At 35.8% G+C, this 23,939-nt stretch overlaps 3 protein-coding genes and 1 non-coding gene across 4 annotated transcripts; 1 reads left to right on the top strand and 3 right to left on the bottom strand.

The window, feature by feature from the left end:
• The first annotated feature begins 2,520 nt into the window (after positions 1-2,520).
• On the top strand, positions 2,521-6,881 carry LOC145638678 (actin-related protein 7-like). The gene is made up of 7 exons (XM_081689666.1): positions 2,521-2,715; positions 3,440-3,655; positions 4,122-4,263; positions 4,635-4,879; positions 5,241-5,424; positions 6,217-6,284; positions 6,419-6,881. The coding sequence occupies exons 1-7, from the start codon at positions 2,638-2,640 to the stop codon at positions 6,569-6,571; spliced, it is 1,086 nt and encodes a 361-aa protein (XP_081545792.1). The 5' UTR covers positions 2,521-2,637; the 3' UTR covers positions 6,572-6,881.
• Positions 6,882-7,397: 516 nt separating this feature from the next.
• On the bottom strand, positions 7,398-9,284 carry LOC145638677 (basic leucine zipper 34-like). The gene is made up of 4 exons (XM_081689665.1): positions 8,549-9,284; positions 8,261-8,336; positions 7,982-8,108; positions 7,398-7,864 (listed from the first exon to the last, which is right to left on the bottom strand). Exons 1-4 carry the CDS (start codon positions 9,214-9,216, stop codon positions 7,650-7,652), a joined length of 1,086 nt encoding a protein of 361 aa, XP_081545791.1. The 5' UTR covers positions 9,217-9,284; the 3' UTR covers positions 7,398-7,649.
• Positions 9,285-11,172: 1,888 nt separating this feature from the next.
• On the bottom strand, positions 11,173-18,402 carry LOC145639749 (ran-binding protein M homolog). Its single transcript, XM_081691073.1, has 10 exons — positions 17,888-18,402; positions 15,356-15,502; positions 15,060-15,146; positions 14,238-14,283; positions 13,767-13,843; positions 13,218-13,380; positions 12,700-12,768; positions 12,281-12,340; positions 12,035-12,121; positions 11,173-11,745 (listed from the first exon to the last, which is right to left on the bottom strand). Exons 1-10 carry the CDS (start codon positions 18,232-18,234, stop codon positions 11,464-11,466), a joined length of 1,365 nt encoding a protein of 454 aa, XP_081547199.1. The 5' UTR covers positions 18,235-18,402; the 3' UTR covers positions 11,173-11,463.
• Positions 18,403-22,347: 3,945 nt separating this feature from the next.
• On the bottom strand, positions 22,348-22,454 carry LOC145641231 (small nucleolar RNA R71). Its single transcript, XR_014115290.1, has one exon. It is a non-coding gene; the product is annotated as a small nucleolar RNA R71 (small nucleolar RNA).
• Between the last annotated feature and the right edge of the window lie 1,485 nt (positions 22,455-23,939).

Genomic DNA, 23,939 nt, shown 5'->3' with positions numbered 1-23,939 from the left:
GGTGAAGTACTAAAGTCATGGTTGTCCATTTACACAAAATGTTGGCGGTTTTGATCATTTAAGATGGCGATATTTAACATCCCCCAATTTGAAGGCTATAATACACGAAGTCGGAGCAATTGTACGGAAATTCACGAAATTGTAAAGGGTGCATCCCGAGGTCATATGATGTTGTTTGGACCCATATACGACCATAAGTCGGCTACATAATGGCCCCATCGAAGCTTATAGGCAATACAAGAAGCGTGTACTTTAACTGGATGCTTAAAGGCAAATTGGATGGTTCCACCCACCCAATTGGACCCCCGGAGAGTATTAAGATCTATAGGTAGCTTCTCGGCAAATTTTGTTTCCGGGTCGAAAAAAATCAAAAATTGGCAAAATTGAAGGCTATAATACACGCTTTTTGGCCAATTTTGGAGGTTTCGGGACCCGATGTCAAAAAGTCTCGAGATACCAGGAGATACATCTCAGGGTCATATAATGTCGTTTGGAACCATATATGATCATTATATGTTGCCATAAATGTCCCTGGTACCCTCGAGTTTATGAAATTGGTACAAGTTGTAAACGGGTAAATTAACAGTTTGAAGGCATATTGGATGGTTTACCCGCTCAAATGGACTCCCAGGGTGCATTAGGGTCCATGAGAAGCATCTTGACAATTTTTGTTTCCGGATCTAAAAAGGTGAAAAATTGTCCAAAATTGAAGGTTATAATACACAATTTCGGGTCAGTTTCTGACATATTGTTTCCGGGTCAGTTTTTGCATTAGGGTCCATGAGAAGCATCTTGGCAATTTTTGTTTCCGGATCTAAAAAGGTGAAAAATTGTCCAAAATTGAAGGTTATAATACACAATTTCGGGTCAGTTTTTGACATATTTTTTCAAAAATTAAACTGAATACGTGAGGTGACTCTTGAGGTCGTATAATGTGGTTTGAAACCATAACACTCCTGTAAAGATGACTATAAAGTATCAATAATGAGTTATGTTTCTAATTTGAAATTTTGGAATATAATGATGCCACAAAAGTATATTAACGTGATGTGACTTGACAATAATGATGTCATATGAATACAATGATGTCATAAAAGTATATTGAAGTGATGTGACTTGACAATAATGATGTCATATGAATATAATAATGTCATAAAAGTTTATTGAAGTTATGTGACTTGACAATAAAAGCGTTTGCTCCAAGTGCGGTAAGCCTTGGGCGAGATATGGTTTTCTGTGTTTAATTCCTAATGATAGTATTGATGACCCTATAAATCTGTTGTTTCCGCCTGTCCTCCAACCTCAACGGCGAAAACCAAGCGTTGTTGGTCAGGTGTACAGTCTCTAGTTGTGCCCCGGGATGCAGAATGTTGAGGGGGAATGGGCGTTCATTCGTCACAAACGATGGAAATTGATTGTTTGGTTGACACGAAAAAATAAATAAAAATTGTTAGAATACTAATATTTTACCCCTAATATGCATGTAATATTATACTCCGTTTAGTATTATAACTAGTGTGTGGCCTCGGGCGATGCACCGAGCTTTGCTTTGAATAGCAATACATGTTATTTAAGGTATAAAATCATAATATATATAACTGCAAAAAAATTAAATGGACAATAATAACTAATGAAACTGAATAAACGCTCTCAAATTGATATTTCGTACAAATTAAAGTATTTAGTGTATTATAATTGAATATGAAACATAATTAAAAGATAGTAAAGGTGGTAAGAAACTAAGAACATTACTACATTTTGTCATTGGTCTTGAGTTCAAACCTTGTGATAAACATTTTTGTTTTATACACCTATAAGATCCTATATATGACCCCGGGATCACCCCATGCATTTAGTTCATTTTTGGGGAAAATTTTCCGAAATTGGCCAAAAAATATGGATTACAGCCTTCAATTTTTAACAATTTTGACTTTTTTGAACTCAGGAAAAAAATGACGAGACACTTCCCATACACCCAAACACACCCCGGGAGACCATTTAGGTGGGTGGAACCATCCACTTTGCCTTTAAACTGTCAATTTACCCGCTTACGACTTTCGTCAATTTCTTAACTCAAGGCAACCACAAACATTTTGGCCAATATATATGACCATATATGGTTCAAATGTCATTATATGATTATAGGATGTATCACCTAGTATCTTACGGAGTAAGATTTTTTGACACCGGATCCCAAAACCTCTAAAATTGCTTCAATTTCGTGTATTACAGCGATGATTTCACCTCAGAGTATGTTTGCAAATTCCAACTTCCTTCATTTTGTCATCCAACCAACTATTCACCAATTCCCATAGTTTTCATTTCCTCTATTTTATCTTGTCAACTAAACAAGTACTACGTATTAAGTAAAAATAGTACTACTTGTGTCACTTTAAATCCCTAATTTTCCTTCATTTTAAATCAACACATAGCTTTGTTTGGTGCATATGCCAATGAACTACTTTATTTGAGTCGGGTTGGGTTGGGAATAGACAGGTCTAGTTCGGAGTAAAAAAAAAAACACAAAACTTCACACGGGTCTTTAGAGTTTGAGTAAATACTCCGTAAGTATAATATTATTGGGTGATACGATTCAGAGGGCTGCCGGAGAGAGAAGCGGAAAGTGAGTGAGAAAGAATGGAAGCAGTGGTGGTTGACGCTGGATCCAAGCTCCTCAAAGCTGGCTTCGCCATTCCCGATCAACCTCCTCCTGTTGTATGTTTTTCATCTTTCCCCCCTTTTCTTTTCACTCTCCATTTTCTAAATTACACAAATTTAAACTATTTTTATGGGGTTGAACCTTAATTACACAAATTTAAGCTATTTTTATGGGATACTGACATATTTCTGATTAATCACTGTGGGCCATCACAATTCTCTTTTACATCGGCTTAAATTCATGTCATTTTTTGGGAGAGGCCCACTTTTTTTTATTCAAGATTTGGGATTGAATTGAAATTTGTGTTCTTTATTTAATCTGAAGGACCAAAATCCCAGTTTAGCTTTTGGAATTACCTCATTAACTGTTAATTCGAGCTGGGTACTATAGTATTTGTGAAGAAGAAGCTTTTCCATCTGGGTTCTGAAGAAGGGTTTTGGAATGTGTAAAAAATTGTACCTTTTTAAAAAAATTTGAGTGCTTCTTTGAATTATCGGATTGAGAACTTTAATGGAATTATATGGTATTAGGGTGTCACTAATGACATTGATGTATACATTATTCGGTACTTATAACTCGTAAGTACCACCCCACGACTTTAATCAACTAACCTAGTCGGCATTCACATTATGAGAATTATAGTTAGTGAATAAGAAGCAAACAACATGTTTCCGAAAATCTGGAGTATGTAATCTCAATTCATCTAAACATAGGTGCCATTAATGTTTCACCATTGTGTATCTCAGTGGGATTCATTCTAATTTCTATATTGTGATTCAGATCATTCCTACACAAATGAAGTGTGTGCCTGAAGAGGAATCATTAAATGGTTTGGCTGTGGCTGAGGACATCACTGTTGATCCTATTGTTCGTGGTTTTGTGAGTGATTGGGATGCCATGGAAGATTTATTGCACCATCTTGTATATTCAAGCCTTGGATGGGAAATTGGCAATGAAGGCCATATTTTATTTGCTGACCCGCTGTTAACTCCCAAGGTTATTGCAAATCTGTTTGTACAATATTTATGTCTAACATTTCTTATAGGTGGAATTTGAACTCTCTTCCTCCTTACCACGTGTCATTTTCGAAATTTATGAAATCTCACTCGTTTCAAACTGTTTGAAAGAGCGAGACCAAACTGTACTAGCCTATGTATCTGCTACTGCATATAATTCTTTGACTAAGCTGTTATTTCCCATATGTTAATTCTCTGAACTTGCTGGAAGAGAAGGTGAATGTTTTTGCTTTGTGTTCATGGCTAATTGGGATCGTATTGAGTCAGTGAGTTCCCTTAGTGTGCATGGCTAATTGATAGATAAACCCCTTGTCTTAACTCTTAACCTTTCTAACCAATTTTTTGCTTATTTTTGTAGCCTAACTCAAAAAGTGCTCATTCAATATTATTATTGCCTGTGTTTTTATGTATTCTTACTTCCCACAGCTAATGTTTGTTGATTTCAGGCTGTAAGAGAACGATTGGTCCAACTGATGTTTGAAAAATTCAACGTGTCAGGATTTTATGCTACTGAGCAAGCTGTATTGTCACTCTATGCAGCTGGGCGTATTTCTGGTTGCACTGTTGATATTGGTCATGGCAAGATAGGTGTGCTCAAGTGTGCCTTTTTAATAGTAGCAAAGCTCTTTACTTTAACTCCTATTCCATTCATCGATCTTTAGTTGTGGGGTACTTTAATATGCTGCTCATAAATAATTAGACTGTAGGCTCTTTGCTGATTCACACTGACAATATTGTGCATGTATGTGTGTCTTTATGTTTACAATTTCCTGATATGGATGTATGGGCTCGTGTTTGCATCCATATATGTTCGCGGGTGTGTGTACATGTATATGCATACGTGGCTTTAAGCATGGGTAAAATATCGTTGTATGCAGTAGCCTGATGCATTGGATGATTCCAGATTCATAAAGAACTAGACTTAGCTGATAGAAGCTTTGGTTCTGCATGATTTGCAGATATTGCTCCTGTTATTGAAGGAGCGGTCCATCATATTGCCTCAAGAAGATTTGAGATTGGGGGTGCTGATTTAACCAAGCTACTTGCCGAGGAACTTGGGAAGTCTAATCCACTGGTGAATCTCCGGGTTCAAGATGTGGAGAAACTTAAAGAGCAATATGCAAGCTGTGCTGAAGATGAACTTGCCTATGAAAAAATCCAGCAATCATGCCCCAATGAACAGCATATTCTGCCTGATGGTCAGGTTTGTATCTGTTCATTTTGTGTGTGATCCTTTTGGACTACTAGATTCTTTTTAATGCTTGATGCTACATTTAAAAAAGTGCTGTTCGGTGTACCCTGCTATGCTTTACTTGGTTTAGATTTACATTGGTTTTTCATAGGGAGTAAGCTCATTTCCAATGGATTGTTTGATACTATTTCTTCAAATTTCACATTTCAATTTGTTGGACAACTTTTTTAAAACTGTGGTGTCCCTTTCTGAAGTTATGATGATATGACTTGAAATTAAGATATCCTAGAATATGGCCGGAATGAATTTCAACTTGCATTTGAAATACTTCTGCTCTGGGATTGATTGTGTAAATCGATTGAATATGTTATAGGTAATCAAAATTGGAAAAGAAAGATATGCTGTGGGAGAAGCTCTCTTCCAGCCTTCTATATTGGGTTTAGAGGCACATGGCATCGTTGAGCAACTTGTTCGTTGTATATCTACTGTATCATCAGAGAATCATCGGCAGTTGCTGGAGAGCACTGTACTATGTGGTGCCGCATCCTCTATGACTGGTAAATTACCACTTGCCTTAGATCTTCATATATATTTTTGCTTTGCTAAAGCCTAAAAGCAAGCTAATGCAGCAACTTTTGCCATTTCTTATCAAAAATTGTTGCAAGGCCTCATTGTTGTGTTTTAGTTAAGAAATTTAGTATTTGTTGCTGTGTATGATTTAAATTTGAGTATGTCTGTAGATTTGTACACCTTCAATTAAAAGTACAAAATCTTGCCAAAGAACGCTTGTAGCAACTATTAATAAAGGAGCATAAGGATAGAATAGATAACCAGTGAACTGAGAACTTTATTTTGCCTCTGTTCTATCTTGTACTTTGCTAGTAAAGGTGGGAGATCTGGTGTTGTAATTCTATTCAGTGGTGATTTAATTGCTTTGATAATACACCCACATCAATTTCCCGGGCCTCCCCCCCCCCCCCCCCCCCCAAAATTCTCTTCTTCTTCCTTAATTCTATATTTCTGTTTTCCTGTCTATTAAAATTTGGGATGCCCAAGAAATTTATCTATAGTAACAATTTTGGGACACAGGAAGTAGATCTTTTATAAACCACTCGTACAAAATATTGTCTGTTGTGATTATTGAGAACTGTATCATGTTAGTGTTAAAATTCCTTCCAAAAAATGGATCTGCATATACTGCTAGAACTAGGCACTTGGTATGTCACGTCTTATAAAATTCTATCCGGTGGCCCTGATAATGGAGTTTAGATGTCCTATGAAAGCTAATAGAAATGTCCAGGGTTTGTTATTACTTCTGCTGATCTGACTTACCTTCCCTGTTACTGCAGGTTTTGAGAGTAGGTTCCAGAAAGAAGCTAATATGAGCACATCAGCTATTCATCCTTCGGTGGTGAAGGTAATCCATTCCTTTTTCATTTTGAATCTGTGTACTTGACATATATCGTATGTCTTGTATTATTGACAATATTTCTCCAATGGGGACCTTCATTTAACTTTGCTTATTGTTTTGAATTCTTCATCCAAATACAGCCTCCAGAATACATGCCAGAGAATTTGGCCCAGTACTCAGCATGGGTAGGCGGCGCAATACTTGCCAAAGTTGTCTTCCCTCAGAATCAACATGTAACCAAGGCAGACTATGATGAACATGGACCTGCTGTTGTTCACAGAAAATGTTTCTGATAGATGCCTGCTCTTGCTTCAGTTTACTAACACTAACAACGGCGATAGAGACTCAAAGTGATTGGATATTGGACTCACAATGGGATATCTCTGGACTCTCTAGATAATTAGGGGAACTACTGTGAGAGGAAAACCATGCGAGTGAACTCTTGAATCAACTCACTGTTATGGGTTTAACGTAACTGCTGAACTTTGCTGCAAGTAGGAAGATGATTGGTAAGGACTGTATGATAGTGTTATTAGAAATTTAGAACATTTAATTATACCTTATTAACTACTCTTATTTTCGGCATTTGGAAGTTCTGTGACCTAGATTATTTAATGTCCTATGATTAATCTTTCCTTGATATATGTGGTGTCGTGGTGATGAACATATTTTTCTTCTCCTATTTTGGCTTTCGATTTGAAGGCCAAAATTCCATTAGCATTCTAGTGAAATGGAATGTAGAAGATGTGGAGGACTGCTTATACCACTAAATTTACAGGCGGTATATGTCAAAGTCATTCTAGACTCTCTTAAATCAAATTGTTTATTACGAAGTAAAATTTTGTGGTGTTACTAATTACTATAATTATGTCAAATATGTAAAAATTAATTTGCGAGTTAGGGTTGTAGGATGCAACATCTCATTTGGTGCCAAAAATTTATGTGCAAGAGATCAATTTCCTAGTCTGATTAATGAGATTAGAGAGAAGTTTTGAGCTTATAGCACATTTGAATGCAAGTTTTCGCTGCAAGCTGTTGAAATGAAATTTATTGTGTCTAGACATTATTCTCAGTTTAAAAATGAAGCCAAACACACAACAAAGATACTTTATACAATAGTTACATAATAAATTATCTCTTCAAATAATACAATGTACTAGGAGAATAATTACACAAGTAAATATATAATAACACTTAACTCGAATATGATCTCCTTCCCTTAGGATCCGAATTACTGTAAATTAGTTCTGTGGGAGATCTTCAATGATTTATACAGGCAAATGATCACGGGCTATACACCTAAAACTAATTAACTTAAGTTTGTAGAACCACAAGAGCTATACATATAGAAAAGATCAGGGTCTAGAGCATTTACTCAAGGGCCGCGTTGCTGGGAGCAATAGGTTTTGGAGGGTGTAAACTGAGCTTGGAAAGCTGAGAATCAACGTCATTATAACTCTTGCCACGACGATGAACTGCAGGATTCTGCTTCTGTCGTGGCCGTGGCTGATTATGGCTCAAATTTTTTTGGAGCTGGTACAGGTACTGAAGCCTAGCAAGTTCTTTATCTAAGATTTCCTGTTCCACTGAAACATGATTTTGTATGTTTAGGCATATTGTTATTCCATTGACCATTGATGCAGAAAATAGAACCAAGCAGATGAAATTGATCTGGTTATATAAATTATTGACATATTACTCACTTGATTTTATGTAATGCTCCTGCGATAAACTCTCTAACCGTTGTTTTAATGCTCTATTCTCCATACCAAGTATAAGATTTTGCTGGTCGAGGAATTCTAGCTGTGCTGATACTTCAGCTCCTGCTGCCTGCATTAGTAGATGTATACTATGTATGAGGAGATTATGAAATCTTACACAATGCTTTATTGTAATACTATGTTACTCAAGACTTTGGTACTCATTACTGTACTTAATTAGTTGTCAGACAGGGGAAATGTGCAGGGAAAAGAAAAGATTACCTGCAAAACTTGGGCATTTCTCTCCAGCTCTGCAATATATTGAAGCTTCCTGACACGTGACCTTCGAGCATTATGCCTACATCATTTTTGCAAATCTGAGAACTTGATCGAATGTTTTCCAAGCAACTCATACACATCTTTTGAAAGTATAGCGTGAATTTAGGCACTCAATTGTTTATTTTATTTCATCTTATTAAAGTGTTTTATTGAAGTGTGCATGTTTATACTTAGGCGATCCTTCAGTAGAGAAATCATTACTACTGATATGATGAAGGAACTAATTCTTACTGTTTACGTTTTGCATCAGAATTCAATGCAGCAGGTGGTTTCAAGTGAGAGCAGTCGCCTCCTCCACCAGTAGAATTTTCCGTTTCAGGTTTATTCCCTACAGATTTTATTACATCTGATTCTGGTGAACAAGACATACCTAAGGCCTGCCAATCAGCATCTTCCTTGGCATTTATGAGGCCATTTGGTAATAATGATGGATGAGTAGAAGTTGAGGGTGATTTCCCCAACTTATCTTGCTGTTGCTTATTACTTGCAGTTGCAGCATTTGACTTCTCGGTGTTAAATGAAACTTGAGGGATCCTATTGAAATTGTGGGGCATTTGGTTACTATAAGAAAGTGCCCCAATAACGTTCCTCAACCACAACTCATCCGCACTAGTATCTACAGCAAAGTATGCAGAAGAGTCACTTGCAGAACGTCGATGTGTTCTATTAATCGGACTCTCTGGCTCATTTAGGAGATCCTCAAGCCAAGGTGGTGGTTCCTCAGATAAAACATCTGTGGGACAAGAGTTTGGCACATTGACCTGTTTGTCAGTAGGAATTAGACCACAGTATTGAGCTTGAGAAGGGCCTTTCGGAGGAAGAGACATTGGACCCCTGCACGGGCCGCTTTGGATGTCTGAGAACCCTTCTGGGGTGTTTGCCATACATTCAGCAAGCATTTTTTCTCCTGTGAAGGGATCATGTAACTTATAAATGATAATTCCAAACAAGCAAATCCAAACTTCACTAAATTTAATATGCACATTCAAACATATTCATCTAAAATGAAATTTTGAATAATGATATTACCTTTTACAGGTTCTCAGAGGAATCTGAATTCTGAAGAATCTTAAAAGACTGATATAGATGTAAGGAACTATCAAGTATCAACTATGGATGCTTGCCTACCTCGAGAGCACCCTACGTATCTATCTTCACTATAGTCATGTCTTGGCTAGTAACTGCAATAAATGAAGCAAATATTTCATCAAAGCAAAAAGTTTTAACAGATGAAAGCTCCTTTTCCTTTCAGTACTTTGTCACTCAAACATAGCGTTGAATCTGTTTCATAAGTCAAGTCCATAACATGCAACGCGCATTTAGACAATTCAAAGAGTATTGTTTTGTCACTACAACAGAATATATCTAAAACAGTGATGTCATGAACACAAAAATCAGTACACAACCAAATACGGCATTTTATTAAAAGGAAAACTACCCGGAATGCCTGTTGGCTGTTGCAAACTAAAGTCCTAATTATATGGAAATTTTTCCATATTCAGAAATCTGCAGCAAAACTTCTATCTTAGCTAATAATTTCCAAAATTCTGATGACTTTCTAAATGAAAATTTTCCCCTTGTATTGGGTTCGCGTACATTCTTGGCCTTTAGGCATCATCTTCTGTTCATCTGTTGCATCAACTTATATTGTAATAATTTTACATTGCTTATTACATTATTCATGCATGTTTAATCTATTAATGTATTTGAAAGAAATTCGAGATCATACAAGATGTCATTATATTACAAAAGAGGAAGAGGTCTCTTTGTAGTTAAGCTTGAGATATTGAAATCCAACACTTAAATAATACAAGTACACGTCTAAAAAATAAAACATGATTAAAGACCGCGTAAATTGTAAATGAGAAGAACTTTAAGGACAGGAAAGCACATTGTTTAACAAAGAGGTGTACCAGAAAGCAGAAAGGTGGGATGTCACGGTGGTTCGGGCAGCAGATGATCTCTTCTTGCACGTCGCTGTGACTTCCCTATATTGCCATAAGCAAAATTATAAGAAAATGAAAAGCTGAAGAATTTTGGTTAATGAGAAAGCAAGAAAGAGGCGCTTTTCCCGCAATGAAAGCTAAAAGCTGTTAATGTGATCCACCATTTTCGTTTTATAGATTTCCCTCATATTTTGTTGAGTGCATTCTAAGGTTTAGATAGATTTGAGGTGTATAATTAAGCTACACAATAGCCATTGCCTATTGTCTTTACCTTCAATGACGGTTGTTAACTAACTTAATTGGTAAAACCGTAAAAATGGGAGGATATTATCAAGGTTGTAAAAATCAAATGTTGTTTACAACATTGCTCCGTGTAACTCTCTATGAGCAAAAATACATAAATGAATCTTAAAATGCAATTTGGTTTAACAATCTTATGGAATAAGTGGATGTCTATTAGCATAATTGGTTTAAATCTTTTTCACATTAATGTCATTAATATATAGATATAACCAATTGATTGTTGGTGTAGTGGTGATTGGGACTACACTTGGTAGGGAGGACTCGTGCTCGATCCCTCGCAACAACAATCGGGAGGGGACTGGAACTTAACCACCCAGAATTGATCCGCGAATCCGGATTAGCCCAAAGGGGTGGGGTAAACCGGGTGGAACACCCAAAAAAAAAAAAAAAAAAAAATTAATATATAGATACAATGGGGGAGTAATGATACACCATACACGTTAATGATTTGATTAATATTCTTTTATCATACTTTTTGTTTTAATTTTGTACTTAAAGATGAAATTTGGATGGTTTACAGAAATCACTATGAAATAATTCTGGAGATCAAATTTGGATGATTTACAGAAATCGAATGATAACATAAAAATTCCAAGGAGTCGTATTATCAAAAGAAAATATTCATTCATTGCACATTTGCCTTCTACATTTGATTGTGAAATTCAACACGATGTATATTGATAACCAATGAAAAAAATCAGATCAATATTATGGTAACAACTTTACAAAGTAGCAGCGAAGTGGAACAAGTGTAGGATTGTTTTCCTAGCCCAAGGCTAAGACTATCACAAGTCCACTGCTCTCCCTAATGCCAATTCCAAATTCCCACTCGTAGCACCCATCAGTAAACCAGCATCGGGATTTTGAGACTATAAACAATGATCTTTATTCTTAAATCTAATGCTTCTCCATTTTACTGCTGGTTAACACTCGGTGCAGATGGAAAGCTTCACCTTGATCTCCGTTTAAAGATCGTCTTTCCAAGCAGCAAGCAGATAGCTGCCTTAGCAACTTTTCAAGCTGTGAATGCAAGCAACTCAATGAATCTTTCAGGCCAGGATTAGTTGACAAGATCATGGCATTCACTGCGTCAGCAACAACTTCTCGTTGTGATTCTTTGAGAAGATGTCCAACTGGAGAATTCAAGGGTTCTTCGTAGGCCAACAAGGCAACACATTCCTACAGAAAATTGAAAATCTAAGAATCTCAGAAATTCAGAAATCAAAACAACAGAAGTATAATAGCTGAAGAAAGACTCTTCTGAATCTTATACAACAGATTTGTCCAAAATGACCAATGGATTCTCAGTCTCATGAGGTAGGTAAGTGAAAATTTAATAATGCAGGAAAGTAATAAGCATGCAATTACTACATGACTCCATTATATTCCGTATTCCAAAAGGCTAGGCATATCAAAGGTTAATTCCACAGGGATAAAATAAGTATCAAATTTCAAAACAGAGAGTTACCCGAACAAGTTCCTTATATTCTTCTTGACCAAAAAATTTGGCCAGCTCTACCCTTCCGTATTTGACAGCATCTTCCAGCTTCCCAACCTACATTGCAAAGTTGGACATCACATAAGAATGCATTAAAAGAAAGTATTTTTAACTATTCAGGACAGGCCAGTAGGGGGGGGGGGGTTAAATAATGCAAGATGATTTCATGCAAACAGCTACGAGCGTAATGATACATAAACAGAAGAAAAGACATACCCGAACCAATTCTATGAACTTTTGAGAATGAAGCAGAAAACAAATGGGAGAGTTGTCATCCTGCAATAGGAAAATATTGACCAGAAACCAATTAGAATCTGATATGTATTCAAACAGAGCAACAGGAAGTTCTGTGCATGCAAAGGATTTGCAAACAGCCAAGTACTACCGTTTCGAAATCATGGTTACACTTTCCTAATTTGGCTGTTTCAAAATAATGGTTAAACATTGCCTTTTTCCAATTTATGACATGTGATGTGACCCACATATTTTATTCATTTCCTTACCCTAATTATGGGTAATGGGTATATTATATTCTGGAAGGAGGGGAGTAGAGAAGTGTAAACTTACAAGACTACAATAAGGAATAAAACCACAACAGGATTTTAATGCTAAACTATGAAGCTCAAACAACTCACCAGGATAGTCTGAGGATACCAGTCACGAAGTTTATCAAATGCAGCATCAATCTTCCCTGTTCTGATCAACTTCATAACCAAGATGAACATGTCAATACCAAGACTCAAAGAGCATCTGACAACAAATTAGACGCTAAGAAAGAATGACAAATTATAAAACAACCAAACAATGTAATTCTTCTAGTAAAGAAATCCCACTTTTAAACAGATTAAGCAAGAAAAGATGAAATGCACAGCATTTTTGTTTTTGAATATAGTACTCTGTAATATAGTTGTATAAATGTGGATTCTGTCAAAGCTAAAGCATTCTAGATTCGAGGTATAGCAAGTATACTATCTAATCAAGTATAGAGCACAGTAAAACCAGGAGTCACATTATTACTAATAGTACAAGGAATTAATGGATGCAAACTCTACAAAGGCATTTTGTCTAGATATATGAAAGGTTGAACTGAGCAAATAATTTAGAATGTGCTCAGAATTGGTAATCAAAATAGACAGATTTGTTGAAATAATACCTGGCGAAGAGTCTTCCTCTGGTTGAGTGCATACATGTTGTCTTGCTCAATAAATCCATTTTGTTGAGATAAACTGATGGGTGGAATTGAAGTACTAGTGGCCATGTCAAACACATTAAGTGTGTCTTCATAGCCATAGTGTAGCAAGTATGAGCGGACAATTCTGGTATTCCATAACCACGCATTAGACAAAAATCTAACATTGAACACATATATCATGATACACAAGACATAATATTCATATAATGCCATGGGAAACATAATGAGAGAAGCAGAAGATTTAAGTTGATAACTGTCAAATCTATAACAAGAAAATCTACAAGACTACAAGACAGGTCTGAAGGCAGGAATGATCTATCTCACTAAAGCTTCGCAGAAGCCATACAATATGACACAAAAGACAGTAACCATATATAAGCAGTAAGCCACACACCATACAAGCACTTACTATGTATTTTCTATTTTAAAAAGGCTATAGCTAGTCAAAGCCAAACACAACATGCTTAACAAAGATTCTGTTCATGACAGTTCCTTGAATAAAGTCATTACCCATAACTAACATTCTGCGGCAGAGACATCTTTTCAATCATGCTTTGCTGCTTCAACCTTTCCTGCGCTTCATAAGCCTAATGAATGGAATACAAATGAGTGAAAAAATTATAATGCACAGAAAGGCTACAAAGAACAGACATACAGATTAAGGTTTTTATGTGTTCATATGAGGAGCATCATAAGTACAAACACTAACAAGAAGTCCTAAGCATCAATCTATTTTATATTATTATATTAAAAAAATAGTAATCAATTATATTATACAAATAAGGATAAAAAAGTAATCAATCTATTTTGACTAACAAAATAAAGGTTTTAGAAAAGGTTAAGTGAGAAAGCTAAATTACTGAGTAACCATCTCTGCCCCATTCTAGACATTCTTTACATTAAAAATTTACAAGGAAACTAATAAGCATGTGCACAATAACTGAATACAGTTTATAAACAATAGCATCAGAGAAGACTTGCCTTGATATCAAAGAGAAAAGGTTCTTTCCCAAAGTTCACAATAACCCTGCACAGTTTGAAAAAAATAATATCGTCATGCACTCCATTATCAGAACACAGAACTTGAGAACTTCCACAGTTAAATTTTCTAACTCCGTCCAAACTCACCCCCACACAAAAAATAGTTATATCATAATATATAGAAGTAACTTAATATCCATATATATACAGTCATACACTAGTTTAAAATTTGCATGAACTACTAACTTGCTAGTCCTAAGAGAACAGAACAGGCATGGTTGCATGAAAAAAAAAAAAAAAATAGAAAGGCAGGATAGGACAAAAGGAATAGAAAACGACAGAGGTCACATGAATGAATATCTATGCTTTGACAACAGAGGTCAGGCATAGAATATCTATGCTTTGGCAACAGAGGTCAGGCATTGAATATCTGCTTTGTAATAGCACAAAAGTGATGATAGAAGAGAGCTATAGCTCACTGTCACTATATCAGCATATGATCAGTCACAACAGACAAACAAAACTACAACTTCAACATATTATGGTAGAGCAAGATTTCAGGTCACCAGGCACTGAAGTCAATGGCCAATTGTGGACTTAAAGTAACAATTTTTGTGTTTCTGTATTGAGGAGCAAATTTTAAATCACCAGGGTAGAGGTCCCAAGCCCCATTTCCCACCCCACCCCCCCCCCCCCCTCCCTCCAAACATAAAAACAAATATTAAAATAAAGACAAAATCGAATTGTAACTAGATCTACTATTCTTATATCATTTAATACCAAGCTCATAAATGAAGGTGAATGGTTGAAATGCAAACATACTCTTCACGCTGGCTGTGAACAGCTACCGTAGGAAACAGTTGACTCTTCACATCTTTGTACACCGTTCCCACAACAATCCCATTTTTGCTGGAAATTCAACATAGTAAATATCCGTTAGCACCAGGTACTTAAAAAGCTGAAACCAATGGCAAGTAAGGAACTAAAACCAAAGATACATTTACAAACAGGCAGAAAACAATTGCTTACAACTCCAATTAATAAAACTACTTGCAAACTTCATTGAGATGGAACTTCTACTTTCATTCTAATGCTGTACAAAGTAGTAGCTGTCTTACGTAAAAAAGACTTCTTGAGAAGCATAATTGATTCCTCCACCAACTGTATCACCAGTAGTGAAGCTAGGGCCAAACGTCTCTCCTTTTCCATGACCACGATACAGCAATCCATCATCTCCGTGATAACCATAGCTGCTTGCTTCCCACCTGTCAATAGAAGTAAGGAAAACAATAAATAAGATACTGCTAAACCAACTCTTTAATGACCAAGTAGGGGATAAAGGACAGAGAGGGGGGGATACAAAGTAAAGCCTTGCAGACAAACTCAGTAAGCAAAAACAAAAACAAAATCCAAATGCAAGTAACTTCACATTTACCATTATTCCACTATCTCTTTCAAAAAAAAAAAAAAAAAAAAAAATAAATAACATCAAGAAAACATCATGTTCATTCAGTGAGGTTTTGAAGTGAAGTGGTGTTGTGAAGGTATGTTTCAAAAGGTAATGAGCATACATAGATGTGCAAGTGAGCACTTAGGAAGCTCACAATGTTTTCATTTAGTTTAGAAATAAGGTTCAGCTACACATGTGACTTCAAAAAAAAAAGTTGAACTACAAAATGCTACTAGCTAGAAGCATGTAAATCCTTAATTTTCACCAATTATCAGATCTAAAATAATTCGAAGTATGTAAAACTTATAGTTTGTATATTCTAAGAATCCTTATCAGCAAAAACAAATTTGATCACTTTCATACACAATGAAGAATTTTTTGGTAAAAGAATACGAAATTATTCATTTTGAGAAATTGATGATTTGATGGAATAGCAGGACAAAAAAAATTATCTTCTAATCATACTAATCTGATTACTGTATGATGAAAATAAAAATTAAAAATTCAGGAAATGCTATAAAAACATCAGAGGATCAAAAAAGAAATTCACACATTACACAAGTTTCTCTTCAGAAAAGAAAAAATGAAAGCTTGTTGAAGTCTCTTGCGCTGAGTTTGGATAGCAACATTGAAAAGATGGGAAAGGAAGGAAAAAAAGAAGGAAAAGTGAGGGAGGGAGGGTAAAAGTGACCTCCCACTTTTCTTCCAAATCTCTCCTGTGAGTCCTATCTATCGAAAAAAGGGAAAATGTATCCATCACATTCCCTTCCCTTCCGTTCCCTTCTCTCCAAATCTTTAAATCCAAAGACAATGTTAATTATTGACAGTTTCCCACAAAAAACAAAACAAGTTACGAAGATCCTGATAACAGTAGCACTAACAGGTAAGGAAATCCTAATTACATGTAATAGACTAACTAAGGAGAGGTAGTATGGGAATTCTAGTAATATTAGTTTACTAGGTTAATAATACTTACTCCTTAGTATACATAGAGAGGGAGAGGGGGAAGAAAAAGGTGGGCAGAATTTTGGTGAACCCATGAGAGAGTTGTGGCCTAAAGCCATTGATAGGGAGTTGTGAGCTAAACACACTTGGAGCTCGATAAGCTAAACCTATCTTTTGTGTAATTTGTGTTCTGTTAATTAAACATCAATCTTTCTTCTCTATCTCATAGTTCTATAGTGTCCCTCCATTGCTACTGTATAAATTCTTGGACAGTCATCAAAAGCTTCAACCTTTCTCTTTATTTTGTTCTGTTTTCTAGTCTTATTAGTCTGTTTTGGGTTGCTGCTAGCAGTCCATTACAAATTACAGTACCACTAACAAGTTGAAAAGATCCTAATACAGTACCACTGGCTCGTCTCCATCACGTATAGCAAACAAATTCTACTTTATAGTAATAAATTGCACAGCACAATAAAACATAGACTAATCAATATCACTTCCCAACCCTACAAATAGCTTCCCTAATGTACCAAGAACCAATCTTCCACACCCCTACAAAGGCTACAATAGATTCCCAGCAAGCAAAACTTTAAAAATCATGATATGTTCCTCCCAAGCTTTGCACATTACAAACACCACACTCATCCAGAATACAACCATGATCATCTCACATATCAAGGTGTGATACATCATACACGATAAATGGACCATTGAGTCCATAGCCTATCACGCTTAACACAGCTGCTCGTCACTGATACATATGCAAATCAATTTCAGTTCCCAATCCTAAAATTAGTTCCATTATTGTATCAAAAACTTGTCTACCACAATCAACAATAGAATCCTAACGAGCAAAGAATGAACATGATGGATTCCTCTAAACTTTGTACACTTCAAACACAACAATTACTTACGATACTACCCCAAATCATACAATAATTACCAGTTTACCACCACCCATATTACATATCAAGAGACAATACATCATACACAAAAAAGTGCACATTCTGAGTCCCAATGCAACTGAACATATCCTCTATGTATACCGCTAATATAACAACAAACAATAAACAACAATGATCAAATATCAATTCTTAAAAACTCCAATGCAATTATCATTTTCGACAACATTTCCGACTAATTATACAATTATCAAATATCAACAATGATCTTGAATCTCAATCAATTACCAAATACTAATTCATAAAAACACCACCGCAATTGAAAATTAAAGAAAAGAATCCAAAAAACAAACCCAGGTTGTCGGCGCATCTTGAAGCTATCAGTAGTGAAACCAATAGCAATCTGACCTTTAGCACCAGCGTTAATCACCTTCATTTCGAAGTAATACATGAGTCGTTTCACCGGAGCAGGGTGATTCGCTTGAATAACACCGACATCGTGGCCGTGCAAATTAACACCTGTATATTCAACCGACAGTTTATCAGTCGAAACCACCAAGAATCCGCCGGAGCTGTTAATGGTGTTCAATTCCGTCGGAATTGCTCCGTTTTCATTGTCGAGTTCTTCGCTTGAAGATGCGCTCAGTTTCGCTTGCTCGAGGAAGTAATTGCTGATTTGTTCTTGCTGATTTGCCACCATTTTGTGTCAATTCTAGAAACCCTAGTTCATTTGATTGGAATTTGAAGCTGGAAATTGGGAATTGATCAAAGAAAAAAACCCTAGGTTGATCGATCGAGAAGTTGGGAATGGTGTGGAAGTTGAGGAGGGAGAAAGAGAAGAGGTGGCCGGTGGGTTCGCTGATTTTTTTTTTTTAACATTTGGGGACAATTTAGACTTTTCACTTGATTTTTTTAAGCGAATTAAAAGTTTTTTTTTTCTTTTTTTTTTCCTTCTTTCAAAAAAAAAAAAAGATTTATTTTACGAAAGTAAAAATCAATTCATTAACAAATCGTCACACACTCACGAGTTAGGGTCTGTTCTTATATGTTGAAATTCAGTTCAATTCAGCTCCTAATTTCCTTCTCTTATAAAATATTCATTTCATTTCAGTTCAGTTCAGTTCAGCTGAGTTCAGTCAAATGAGAACAGGCCCTTAGTATGTATATAGGTACTCCATACTCAATGTACTTGAGTTATTTTATGTCTTATGTTATTTTGCTTAAAATCTTGTGTTATTTTGCTAAAATAATATGTTATTCATTTATTTACTTCAACATCATGCGTAAAAAAAAAATACATTTATCAAAAACATATACTTATTTAAAAAGTAACATATATAAAAATTGAAATAATAAGACATTAACATCAAAATAACATAAATTTTATAAACCTGGAGTACAGCGAAATGATGATCAATGTTGAAAAAAAAACATGCAAATATAAAATAACATATACTTATTTAAAAATAACACATATATAAATTGAAATAACAAGAAGTTCATATTAAAATAATAAAAAAACTTTGTAAATTTTGAGTACTATGCACACGGTACTTCAGGAGTAGCATAGAATTTGCGCTTCATTGTAACTTTCAATCTGTCATTGTTGAATAGATTTTGTGAGTGCACTTATGGAACCCTTATTTATTTATTTCTTATAGAAAAATTAGACCCCCTATCTTATACACAGACTTTCTTGGAAAATACGATCAAACGATATATTATACGGAGTAGATAAGAGGATAATTTTCATCTACTTAATCTGCTTGCATTCGAAGAACTGAAACCTTTTGTGACACCATGATTTTTCAACAACTAACCAAAATTATGATACTCTACCAATAATAAACTCAACTCATACTCATACTCATACTCATACTCTATAAATCTCATCGAAAAAGAACACACAGTTTTTTTACATAATATGTGGTATAATTTTTTCTAATCTCTTAATGCCTATAATAGAATCTCTATTACCATTAATTTTAAAACGAGCATGGCTTGGGAATTATATAGTTTCGACCTAAAAAAAACAAATTAAAACACCATTAGATAGCTTTTCAAATATATATTCTATCTATGTTTATGAAAATACAAATCAATCCACCACATGCTCTTCTCTTTTTAAATTTCGTTACAATTCCTTTCACTTCATACATCGATGTGTGTTTGTAAAACTATAGTTTGTAAAACTATAATAACGGTTTGGTTTTCAATTATTTAATAACAAGAAATCACCAATACATATACAACAAATGCAATTATTTGATACAGATCACCAATACATATACAACAAATGCAATTATTTGATACGGAGTATTCTTTAATTATTATGCAATTATAGAATTTAATTTTACAATTGGTACTTTGCTAATTATTTTTAAGACATTATGCAAAAATATAACAATAACAAGAGATCACCAATACATATACAACAAATGCACTGATGTATTCATTTTATATAGTATTTTACCCCCGTCCCTTGGTCATAATTAGTAGTGTTTTTGGCTCTTTAGAGCCACTTTTATTACTAATTGGTGTTTTCTAGTGTTTTCGTAGATTTGGTTGACTTTTGCAGGGATTTATGCTTTTGGAGTATTTTCCCGAGATATTTTGGAGCAATCACGAGCACTGGAGAAGCACGATCAGTTTTTATAGCCCAGGGCCGGTTGGAGCCATCGAACCGGTGATTAAGGGCTCGGTAGAGGTGATACCGGGGCGTTTGGACCGAGTATTCAAGACCCAAAGAGGAAACCCAAATTGGCCCGAAGAATTGGAGCCCAATCGAAGTCCAAATATTGGCCCAAATGATCCGCCCGGCCAAAAAGGCTGGCGCCCGGAGGCGCGCCCGGCCGGGCGGGAGGAGCGCCCGGTGACGCGCCCGGCCGGGCGCGAGATTGTTGTTAGAGGTGAAAAAAAAGGCGCGCCCGATCGGGCGGTGCCTCGCCCGATCGGGCGCGTGTTTATTTAGGAGACAATTAGAGTCGTTTTAATTTGTTTTAGTTTAGGATTTTTGTACGGAGTATAAATACTCCTCCGTAATACGATTTTAGGACCACTTCTTCTTCTCTTAATCCTTTCTCTTAGACTTTCTCTCTCTACTTAGTTTTCTCTCTCTTAATCTCTCTCTAAACCTTTGTCCTTATTTCTTTGATTAATTCCAGATTTATTTTGGTGACGATTTCTCTTCCCTTAATCTTAGTTATTTATTTTATTCCTTTTATCATGATTTATTTTATTGCTTTGCTTAGTTTATATTTAATTATGTGTGAGTAGTTTAATTTCTAGGGTTTATGGGGATCTAATAAATAATATGAAGGGGTAAATTATTGTTGTTGATTATCAATGCTAGATTAATTTCCTATTGATTGATTTAATGCTCTGTGACTAGATTAGGCCTATCTTTTATGCATGAGTTTGACAATATTGATTCAAGAGTCGAGAGATGAGAATTGATGTTTAGGTCTAGTTTCAATAGGCAAGTTAATTTATAAATGGTTAAGTCAAGATTCGAGAGATGAGATTTAATACCGGTAAATTAATTGTGTGATTGTAATAAGTAGCGAGAGCCCTTTACAATCTGATTAATTGATGCATTGATGATTGACTATTATTGATTGTTGGTATTGCATGATGATTTCTTATTGGATTGTTTTAATGTTTTACAATTGCAGCTTGTAAAAGTATAGCAATATTAAATTGATGAATCGAGCAGATGTTAATTTGATATTAAAGGCTATTTTCAATAAGAACTTAGATCTAGTAAATTGCGAGAGCCTGTTAGGTCTATGTTGGTTAATAAATTGCGAGAGCCTGTTAATCATGTTATTTATGCAATGTCAATAATTGATTACCCTATTTTACCCCGGAATATTATTTATTGGTGAACCTATGCCCTAGATCCTTTTATATATTATTTTCTCCCTTTTCCTACTCTTTTTAGTTTAGTTTCATATTCAACTTTTAATATTGGTTACTTAAATAATTTAGATTATAATATTTAATTAGGAGTAAAAAGACTTGTTTCCCTGTGGAGATCGACCCTACTTCCCTATCTACTTTAGTTAGTGAATTAGGTAATTATTTTTGATTAGGGGATACGACTTTACCCTGTCAAAATTTGGCGCCGTTGCCGGGGAAACGGTTTTAATTTTATTTCTGATTATTTTTGTAGTCTAGATTATTTCCCTTTTTGTCTCAGAGAGCGTTAGTTCTCTGAGACAAATCTCATATTTGCTTCTAGTTTTTGTTTATGCCCAGGTGTTCCAGATTAGGTTACATCCCATTCGATCCTGAGATCGAACGTTCCTTCCATAGACAGAAAAACTTCTACAAACAAATCCTGGCGGATTTTGGTGATAATAACAATAATCACCGAGATTCCCCAACTGGTTCTAGCAATTCAGAGGCATCATCAGACACAGAATCAGAGATGGCGGTTCCAAAGAAACTTAGTGATTATTCACAACCAAAGCTTACGGATTTTCCACATCTCACCCCTACTCCGGCTCTTGATGGGGTTCAATTCGAAATCAAACCCCAATTTATAACGATGATAGAGAGGAAGCAATTCAGTGGAGCCAAGGGTGAAGACCCGAATCTTCACATTGCCGACTATTGTCAATATTGCAACACCATAAGGCAAGCCGGGGTCACTCAAGACCAAATCAGGGAGATTCTCTTTCCCTTTTCTTTAACTGGAAAAGCTAAATTGTGGTTTAATGGTTTAAATAAAACTACGCTTGGTATAACTGACTGGGAAACTCTTGTTTTGAATTTTTATAACAAATATTATCCTGCAGAGAGAACAACAGTACTACGGAGTGCGATTCAGAACTTCGCCCAAGAAGCCGATGAGTCTTTATATGAGGCTTGGGAGAGGTTCAAGGACTTACAAAGAGAATGCCCTCACCACAATTTAGCACAATGGCAGTTAATCCAAGCCTTTTATAATGGCATTGGAAATTCTTCTAGAATAATTTTAGACTCTGCAGCTAGTGGGAGATTTATGAATCTTAATGTTGATGACGCAGGTCAGGTTATTGAAGACATGGCGATACACAATTCCCAATATGGGAATCCGAGAGGATTTGCTAACAAGGGGAAACATAGCGTCGACTCTGTATCCTTTTTGCAAGCTCAACTGACCTCTATTTGTCAAAAATTAGATAATCTGAGCACTGCTAACGTAGCCAATGTTTCTGCGATTAATAACAATTCTAATGAGGCTTTCTGTGAAAATTGTGGTATTGTAGGTCATTGGGAGCAGGATTGCAGGAGTTCCGTGGAGCAAGTTAATGCCTTCCAAGCTTATAGGCAGAATAACCCATACTCCAACACTTACAATCCTGGGTATCGGAATCATCCATACCTTTCCTACCGGAGCACTAATGTTCAAAATCCACCACCACAAGAACCACAGGTGCCACAGCAACAGCAGCAGAAATACTATCATCCCAATGCTAGCCAGAAGAATCAACCACAACAACCCCCCTCATCTTCAGACCCTTCTTTGGGGGAAATTAGAGCAATGTTGGTCAATATGCAAAAGCACATGGAGAGCAGAGATGCGACAATTGATCAAATTCTAGCGCACAACAAAATTGTAGATAATCAAATTGCGCAACTCTCCGCTACTCTACAAGCACGCCAACAAGGAGCCCTGCCGGCACAGCCGACTAGGCCTACGGATCAAGCATTTGCAATTACTCTAAGAAGTGGTTCAAATTATGAAGGGCCCTCTATGCCCAGAGTTGATGAACCTATTTTATTAAATAATGCTAATCTTGATTCCATTAAACCAAACAATGTAGTTGCTAGCCCTGCAGGGCTAGAAGATAATACTAACACATCTAATCCTACATTGCAGGGTAAAACTCCGGAGAAGGTGGCTACTCCAGACAAAGAGAAGAATGCTCAAAAGCCAATTATCAAACTTCCTTTCCCCAATCGTCAATTGAAGACAAACTTGGATAAGCAGTTTGGTAAGTTTTTGGAGGTGGTTAAGGATTTGAAGGTAACAGTTCCCTTTACTGAATTGATCACACAAATCCCCTCATATGCAAAATTTATGAAAGAAATTTTGACGAGAAAAAGGTCTATTAGTGAGGTAGAGACAGTAGCTTTCACTACAGAGTGTAGTGCCGTACTTCAAAATAAGTCTCCACCTAAATTGAAAGATCCGGGTAGTTTTTCTATCCCTTGTCATATTGGTAATCTTCTGATTGATAATGCATTATGTGATTTGGGTGCTAGTGTTAGCGTTATGCCATTATCTGTGTGTTCTAAGTTAAATATGGGTAAATTAAAAGCTACCAATATAACTCTGCAAATGGCCGACCGTTCTTTCAAATACCCCCTAGGTGTTTTAGAGGACGTCCCCGTTAGAGTAGGTAAATTCTATAT

The sequence above is a fragment of the Chenopodium album genome, chromosome 7 (genome assembly GCF_948465745.1).
Source record: "Chenopodium album chromosome 7, dcCheAlbu1.1, whole genome shotgun sequence".
NCBI classification, from domain to species: Eukaryota; Viridiplantae; Streptophyta; class Magnoliopsida; order Caryophyllales; family Amaranthaceae; genus Chenopodium; species Chenopodium album.
This window is presented reverse-complemented; position numbering and strand designations above follow the sequence as displayed.